This window comes from Orycteropus afer, unplaced genomic scaffold, assembly GCF_000298275.1.
Source record: "Orycteropus afer afer isolate SDZICR_OR568_19922 unplaced genomic scaffold, OryAfe1.0 scaffold00210, whole genome shotgun sequence".
NCBI lineage: Eukaryota > Metazoa > Chordata > Mammalia > Tubulidentata > Orycteropodidae > Orycteropus > Orycteropus afer.
The window spans coordinates 1,223,652-1,232,809 of NW_006921797.1; the positions used below are offsets into that span (position 1 = coordinate 1,223,652).

General features: G+C 35.7%; 1 protein-coding gene across 1 annotated transcript in view; it reads right to left on the bottom strand.

Annotated features, from left to right (window-relative positions):
• Nucleotides 1–9,158, bottom strand: part of MFN1 (mitofusin 1) — a 53,779-nt gene that overhangs the window by 1,391 nt on the left and 43,230 nt on the right. Inside the window, exons 14-16 of the mRNA XM_042781975.1 lie at nt 4,434–4,586; nt 3,061–3,257; nt 683–817 (exon numbers count right to left, since the gene is read on the bottom strand). Coding sequence (XP_042637909.1) covers nt 683–817; nt 3,061–3,257; nt 4,434–4,586 — 485 coding nt within the window. The remainder of the gene's footprint in view (nt 1–682; nt 818–3,060; nt 3,258–4,433; nt 4,587–9,158) is intronic.

Sequence of the window (9,158 nt, forward strand, 5' to 3'; positions counted from 1 at the left end):
AAAGATTGTAAACACTGGCTACTCTCACATGGGCAACTCTGCAGCATTAAGGCCTGATAAGAGATTAAATGATGCTTAATGATTCTCTCAAACATGTAGATGAACCAAATAATGGGCGCTAAAGCTGAAAGTTAAGAACAAAATGCATAGACCTCACAGGAACACTTAACCTTTTTTGTTCAAAGAGGCAAAACTTTAGAGCCAGAATACATTAATAAATCATATTCACCAGAAATTCTCTATTAGGAAATCTTGACTGTTTGCCCCCAATTTAAGTGTACCCAATAGTACCTAATGAGAAAATAGCATGGGTCCTGGATATATAGGACTAAAAACTCAATCACTTTGAATTAAAGAACTGCTCTGAAAAGGGGCTCATATAGCCTAACAAACAGATCTATAAAATTAATTTTAATTCCAATTCTACAGATGAGCCTAAGGAATTGTAATGAAGTAGTCTTATCCAAGTAGTCTTACCCTTTTAAACTTGTTTTTGTTTTCTCTTGTTGAAATTAATGTTTGTGAAATTACGAACACAGGGAATTAAATCTGGAAAATTTAAATTTAAACCAGCGAAGAAAGCTAAAAGTTTTAATACAAATTTACTAATGATTTCACACAACTATATTTTTGTAATGAGACCACTAAATGTTCATGTTACTGAGAAAAAATGTTCAAATACCTGAAAAGCTTTGAATTATTTTGTATTTTCTCCAACTGATCTATTTCTTTGGATAATCTAGCAATTTCTTCTTCCAGATGTTTTTGAGTAACATCAACTTGTTGGCACAGGCGAGCAAAAGTGGTAGCCATTTCCCTTAAAATAGGAAACAATTTTACCAGCAGTTATGAATGCCTTTTAAAACAAGTAAGTTTTAATTTAATGTTCATATAGAAAGGTAATCCCAAGTATTAAAAAGTAGCTAAAACAAAAGTATAAAAGAACATTGCTAAGACTCTATGAGAGGGTATGGCTTGTAAGCTTACTATGACTTCAGGCTTAATGTCATCTGGCCTCAAGGCAAATAATCAAGAAACAAAATTTTCTGTTACACAGTTGTGAGTATGAGCAATTCATAAAAAGGCAGAAGGGTATACTTCAGAAGCACAATAATCCTTACTCTTGTTCCCCGCCCTAACAAAATAAGAAATTACCAAGAACAGGAAAGGAAAGAATTCTATGAACTTACTGTGGCATAGACAAAAATACTTTAAATCATACAAAAATTTAACTGTGTTTCCAGAAAAAAAGGAGTTATATTTAATTTTTGTGGTAGCCAATACATTAACTTTGTTGTTATTGTTGCTGTTATGTGCCATTGAGTCGGACACGACTCATAGCGAGCCCTCCTTGGTTTCTGAGGAAGTATCACTACAGAAGTAGATTGCCCCATCTTCCTTCCGAGGAGTGGCTGGTGGGTTTGAACTGCCAGGCTTCTGGTTAGCAGTCGAGTGCCTTAGGCACTATGCTACCAGATCCTAATATACCATATACCAAACACTATACCATTATCAAGTTACTTGTTCTAGAGTTAAGTGTTGACACTATCACTTCCAGGATTCCTAATAATCCAAATCCCAACTTCTACACATATAGGGTCCTGTATTAATTATACTCAAATGTACTTCCTTTATACAGTCATCTGCCACAATTAAACTTTCTCCTCATATTAGTGAACATACCCTTTCCCCACTACCCTCCTCCTTTAAGCTGGACTGTTTTCTCTGCATTGATTGTCCTATTATGAACGTTCAAATTAGGACAAATTAGAATGTTCAAACCAGTTCTCAGTTCGAACAGTCATGGGTGATGAAGCAAAATGGAATGGACCTGCATTTGTAAAATGTGGGTACATCAGAATGGTAACTGGTACAACTTTCAGAAAACAAGGGCAGCATGCTAGAAACTTAATCTTACTTTTAGAAAACAGGAGCAATGTGTGTTGCATAGCAATCCAATCTCATTAACAGCAGAGTTGGAAAAAACGGTGCCTGGCTCAATGATGGCAGCTGACTGCACTGCTTTGTATGTTTCATTCACCACAGTTCTAGCAATAATCCAGTCTCCACATCAGTTTCCTGAAAGGGCTCACTATACCTTTTTCAAATCTCCCATTCCAGGGCTTTTATTTATAGTTTTTCCCATTATGGTGCACCCACATTTTACAAATTTGGGTCTGTTCTGATTTTGCAGTGTCTGGCATGACTGAACCAGTTCAAAGCCTTGGTTCAAATCTCATATGCTACCTTTCTTCCAAGAAAACTTTATTGATCCAATATCCTTCATGATATAAGTAACTTCATTATAGCCTTACTTTACCACAACATCTTACTTTCATTCTACATTATTTATCACTTTCAGCCTTCCAATATAATTATTATTATGTATCATTGCTATTATCTTTAAGCTCAGAGACTTTTTAAATTCACCTTTCAGTAGCATCCAAACATAGAATATTGTACCTTGATTAACTTTGTTAAGTTCTATACATTTTTACTAAATCAATAAATATTTAAGATGCATAAAAGCAAAAACTGGGTAGAAATACTTATTTTTATAATTAAAAAAAAATTCTTGAGAGTTCTGAAAAAATTTTACCTTTACTCTTCTCCAAGCTATGATAGTAAAAATAAATGATGGTCATCAAAAATTAGGAATCTGCCCACTATTCTGAGCCCACTAGTTAACTGCTAAGAATTCAGTCATAATAATTTAGAAACTGCAGTTATCTTAAGGGTAGGCATCTCAATTTAGAATAAGTGTGCTGAACAAGTATCTTTTGAAGACTCTCTGGAGTTCTTGGGAGGTCCTATCCACCAACCTGCAAATGTTCAAATCTAATCGAGCAGGAGAACATGAAGACTAGTAATTAGGAGGGCAGGAGTGAGGCTTCTGACGTTTGGTATTATTCTATTTCTTCATTTTAGTGATAGTTGCTAGATGTATTCATTTTCTGATGATTCTTTGAGGTGTTCACTTCTCTGTACATTTTTGACATGTCTATCCTATTTCAATAAAACTTTTCTTTTTTTTAACAAAAGATGCATCCTTCAACTTACTGTTGCACTTGATGGCTGCAGTTTGCACTTGTGAAGCTCACAATCATCTGTAGTTTTTCAGTTGCATAGTTCACAAATTGCTGTTTAAAGGCTCTCTCCTTGGCACGAGTGGTCCAGGTCAGGCGTTCATAAAGATACAAAGCTCCATACATACTTAATGAAACAGATATGAGTTTCCAACCTATAGTTTTCCAAATCTGTAAGATAAAGTCACAGCTGGGAGATTATTTGTGTTCTTGTTTTTAGCTGCCAATTAGTCAATTCTGACTCATGGCGACCTCGTGCATGCAAGAGGAACTGTTCCACAGGGTTTTCAAAGCAGTGACATTTTGGAAGCAGATCACCAGGACTGTCTTTTGACAGTCCCTCTGGGTGGGACAGAACCATGAGCCTTTGGCTAGTAGTCTAATTCTTAACCAGTTGTTCATGCCACCCAGGGACTCCTTGGGAGATGATATTAAAAGTCAGTTTAGGAAATTCATCAGTTCCCTATAGATAGCTGAGTGAAGTTCCATTTTCTAGAAATGTATATTCCTTCTCTTTGAGAAAATTAGAAGTTACTGGAAATTAACCAGGCTGAAAAGGGAATAGTCTCTAATTGATTTCAGCATAAATATTACGCAGGAAATTTTATAATCTGCTACACATTTGGTAGGTTGAGTCAATATATCTCAAAATGGACGAAGGCCTGCTAATATATGTAATTTTTCAAGGACTGAGATTCAAAAAACCAAAACAAGTAAATCTATGCTGTTAATGATATAAACTGTTCTTTTAACAAATAATAAAATAAAAAAAAAACCCAAACTCACTGCCGTCGAGTCAGACCCAACTCATAACAACTTGGTTTCCAAGGCAGTGTATCTACGGAAGTAAATTGCCCAATCTTCCTTCCGAGGGGTGGCTGGTGCGTTTGAACTGCCAGCCTTCTGGTTAGCAGTCAAATGCCTTAGGCACTACACCAGCAAAGCTCCTTTTAACATATAATAATCACTAGTAAAAAAATAATTTTTAATACTTTTAAGGCAGGGTTTCCTAACACCAGCTTACAAGTTTGTCAACAATTTGATCCCCTTGTTATTCCACTGTACAAATATAATTTCTTTGTGTGCTGTGATGAAGGAAGCACTGTTTTAAGGACCAGCTAAGTTGGTGGTGTCTTTCTTTCCTAAGGATATATACATATATATATTTAAATATAAGGTTAAACTTGTGGAACTCTTTGCAATTTTTAACTTTTAACCTATAAATTTACCTATCATTTCATAAGTACTAGAACTAGAAGTAAATAACACTTGTCTTTCATGATCTAAAAGACAGCTTTGCAAAAATTTTATTTTTTTGAAATTATACTAGAAATTAATGTTTCTTACCACTCCTCCAACAACAATGACGCCCATAGACGTTCTAGATGTAAGAGAAGCTAGTCCTGTTATTAAGGTAACCATAAGTTCTTCCTGTGATGCAGTATCTGGCACTGTCGGATTGGTAGGAGCAGTGGGAGTAGAGGCTAAAGATCTAGGAAGCTGATAAGGTAGGGATAAAAGATTATCATTAAAAAACTACAAATTAAAGTTACATTTATCAAATTCCATTGTATTTCTTTTAAAATTATAGTAGTACCTTATTTTGAAGCAAATGCCATGTGCCCAACCTATGTTTGCTTGCCAATTGTGTCCTCTCACTGCGAGGTACTTTCCTAAGTGCTATGCTAAAAGTATTTTTCACAAATTGCTGTAAAAAAAAATCAGCATAACATGCTTATGAAAATACCTAAAAGGGAGCAAGCTGTTGGCAAACAAATGTAGAAGGCTTGCACTGTCTGAGTAAAAAATATGGTATATCTGTGACAAATGACCCCAAATAATGAATTTAATAAATATATAATCTAAAGAAAATAAAATGTATCTGAAATTATGGGCAAAAGATTTTATGAAGAATAATGAATTTTTAAGCTGAGTGAAATAAGTCAATCACAGAAGGACAAATATTGTATTAGTTCACTTTTGTAAAAAGTCAAAGAAAGGTTTAGATATGGAAGGAAACCTTCTTTGTTAGTTACCAGAATAGGAGGGAATAGGAATAGGAGGGAAAGCTGCTAGATAGGTAGAGATAAGAACTGATTTGGATGAAGGGAAGAGCAATGTACCAAAGGAAGTGATCAACACTGTGACACTGAGGATGAGGAAAACACAGAGAGGTACAGACAATAAAGATAAACCATTTTACATATACAATACTGCATTGTCAGTGATAATAAACATTAATCTGTAAATAGATGGATAGGCAGGCTGAATGATCACGTACATGCAGGCAAAAGGGAATATACCCATGACCATATATAAAGTTGGCAGATGATACTTCTACATATGTATTTATATGTGCTATCCAAAAAACTAAACACACTGCCATCAAGTCAGGTCCAATTCATACCGGCCCCTCCTGGGGTTTCTGAGGCAGTATCACTATGGAAGTAGATTGCCCAACCTTCCTTCTGAGGAGTGGCTGGTAGGTCTGAAATGCCAGGCTTCTGGTTAGCAGTCAAATGCCTTAGGCATTATGCCACCAGAGCTCCTTGTATGTGCTATAAGAATGTCCAAATACATTAAAAAAAAAAAACACACCTCACTGCTGTGAAGTCGAATACGACTCATAGTGATCCTTCGTTGGCTTTCTGAGGTGGTATCTCTATGAAAGTAGATTGCTTAGTCTTTTTTCCAAGGAGCGGCTAGTGGGTTTAAACCTCCAGCCTTCTGGTTAGCAGTCAAGTGTCTTAGGCACTACAGTACCAGAGAACCAAATATTTAGCAGAGCTGAAAAGGGGCGAAGTTATGATAATGTTTTGGCCACAGCCAATCATGGTCACAGGGGACATCAGGCTGGCATAACATACTACACACAAACATTGTTCTACGTTCTACTATAGTAAGTAGTGACCGGGGTCTTAAAAACTTGCAAGTGTATATCTAGATCAACAGTGCGTTTCTCCTCATACAGAGCAAAGGAGAATGAAGAAAACCAAAGACTCATGGAAACAATTAGTCCAAGGGACTAGCAGATCATGCGATCCTCAGCCTATACAACTATGAGACCAGAAGAACTAGATGGTGCCCGGCTAACACTGTCAACCACTCAGAAAGGGATCAGTGCAGGAGATATTGGATAGAGTGGGAGAACAATGTGGAACAAAACTCAACATCATAAAAAAAAAGACCAAGTTTAACTGTAGTCTCTAGTTACCCTGCAAGACTGGACTTGCACTCACTCCTGTGGCTCCCAGCCAAACAATAGACATATAGGGTAAACGTTTACATCAGGTAGATATATCCTTTAGAGTGATCAATTTTGAGAGAATAGGAGGGCAGTGTTTTCACAGGGAGATAACTCAGGAGGCAGGGATGGAGAAGAAAGAAGGATACAGGGAAGAGGTAAGTATAAGGAGGAAGTGGGAAAAGAGGTGTTACACTGTGGGAACTGCAGTCAATGTCATGAAACAAAATGTGTATGAACTGCTGTATAGAAAATGAATTTGTTCTGTCAAATTTCACCCAAATCACAGTAAAAAAATTTTTTTAAATCACACACACAAAGCATTTTCTTAATGTACAATGGAGTCTGTCTGTAACAGTAGGCCTTTGGACTCTTAAGAGGAATTAAAACTAATTTTTAAGAAAAGGAATAAATTGAACTTCAAAATAAAAACCTTCTACACTTCATTAAGAAGATGATATGGGATCCTGTTTGTTTTTTTTAAAATAGGTTAACATAAGTACAAATACACAAACAGTAAAAGACAAGTTATGCTCAGACTTTATCAAGAGTTAAAAGACAATTTACAGACTGGGAAAAACATCTTCAGAAATGACTAACAAGGATCTAATTTCTAAAATATACAGAAAACTTCAACAACTCAGCAATAAAAAGACAACCCAATTAAAAAATGGGCAAAGTTCATGAACAGACATTTCATCAAAGAGGACATTCAAGTGGCTAATAAACACATGAAAAGATGCTCAAAATCATTAGCAAATAAAAACAAATCAGAATCAGATACCACCATCTAACTCTGGCTAACATGGCACACACACACACACACACACACACAAGATAACAAATGTTGGCCTGGATGTAGGTACATTGGAACCCTTATTCATTGCTGATGGGATTGTAAAATGGTACAACCACTATGGAAAACAGTAAATGGTACTTCCTCAAGAAGCAAGAAGTAGAACTACCTATGATCCAGCAATCCCATTCCTCAGTGTATTCCCCAGAGACCTAATAGAAGTGACACGAACAGACATATGGATACCTATGTTCACTGCAGCACTATTCACAGCAACAAACAAAAAAAATGGAAATAGACTAATTGCTCTTCAGTAGATGAATGAATAAGCAAAATGTGTTATATACATACAAATAGAGTACTACACAACCATAAAGAACAATGATGAGTCCTTGAAATATATTTTAACATAGACTGGCAGAAGAATAAACAAGCGACTTGGAACAAGCACAGACAGAATGCTCTTTGGATGCTTGCTTACTTTGGACATATTGTTAGCAGGGACCAATCCCCAGAGAAGGATATCATGCTGGGTAAAGTAGAGGATCAGCGAAAAAGTGGAAGACCCTCAACAATATGGACTGACACAGTGACTGCAACCATGGGCTCAAGTATAGCAAGGATTTTAAGAATGGCATGGGACTAGGCAGTGTTTTGTTTTCTTATACACATGGTCACTATAAATTGGAAATGACTCAACAGCACCTACCAAACATACGTAACACATGATATAAAGATATCCATGAGTACAGTGTGCCACTATAAAACCATCTATGAGACCAACAGGTCAACAACCGTAAAGCAAAGGTGAGAAAATAAGAAGGCAGGGAAACTAAAACACTGGAAACAGAACCACCAGACTACAATTAAAGAAAATGTTGACATATTGTGAAAAAATGTAATTGATGTCACTGAAAAATCTGGTTGCAACTATCAAATGGTAAACTAATTTTCTGTGTAAACTTTCACCAAAACCACAAAATATTATTTTTTTAAAAAATTGAAAGATGCACAAAAATATTTGCAAATCATATATCACATCAGAAATCCTACCCTAGCTTACATTTAAAAAATGGACAAAATATCTGAATAGCCATTTCACCAGGGAAGATACGCAAATGGCTAATAAAACAATGAAATGATGTTTCATATCCTTAGTTATTAGGAAAATGCAAATCAAACCACACTGAAATAGCACTTCAAGAATACTAGAATCAAGAAGAAAGAAAATAACAAGTGCTTGTGAGAATGTGTAGAAACTAGAACCTTCATACATTGCTGGTAGAAATGTAAAATGGAATAGCCACGTTGGAAAACAGTTTGGTTGTTCCTCGGAGAGTTAAATATGGAGTTATCATGTGGCCCAGCAATTTCACTCCTAGGTAAAAATCCAAGAAAAATGAAAACATACATCCACATAAAAACTTGTATGTGATAGTTCATAGCATTAATCATAATAGCCAAAAAATGAAAACAACCCAATGCTCATTAATGTATAGACAAATGGAATCATTTAGCCATAAAAAGGAATGAAGTACTAATACATGTTACATCATTGATATAATGTAAGTAATGATAAACCTCTAAATGAAAAAAAAACAGTCACATAATGCTACATATTATATGATTCCATTTATATGAAATATCCAACTGGATACCAACAGAGGCAGATTAATGGTAGAGTTTGGGGGAAGAACATCTGCAAAAGGATATCGATGAAGGATACTTTATTTAAAGGGGTGAAAGAAATTGTTCTAAAAATGTTGATGGTTTTACAATTCCATGTTTTCTGAAAAATCACTGTATTGATAAATTCAGTAGGTTTCTTTTTTTTTAAATAAAATGCTTACATTTAGGGAGTTCCAGCAAGATGGCGGAGTAGGCAGAAGGACAGCACAGACCCTCTTCAACAAAGAAAAGGGAAACCAATTGACACAGACACAGAAGATAATCTTGGACCCCTGAGCCTTGAAGGGAAGGATACAGAAGTGAACTAAACCCCAACTAGCTGAAGAATTTGCGTGAAAATACC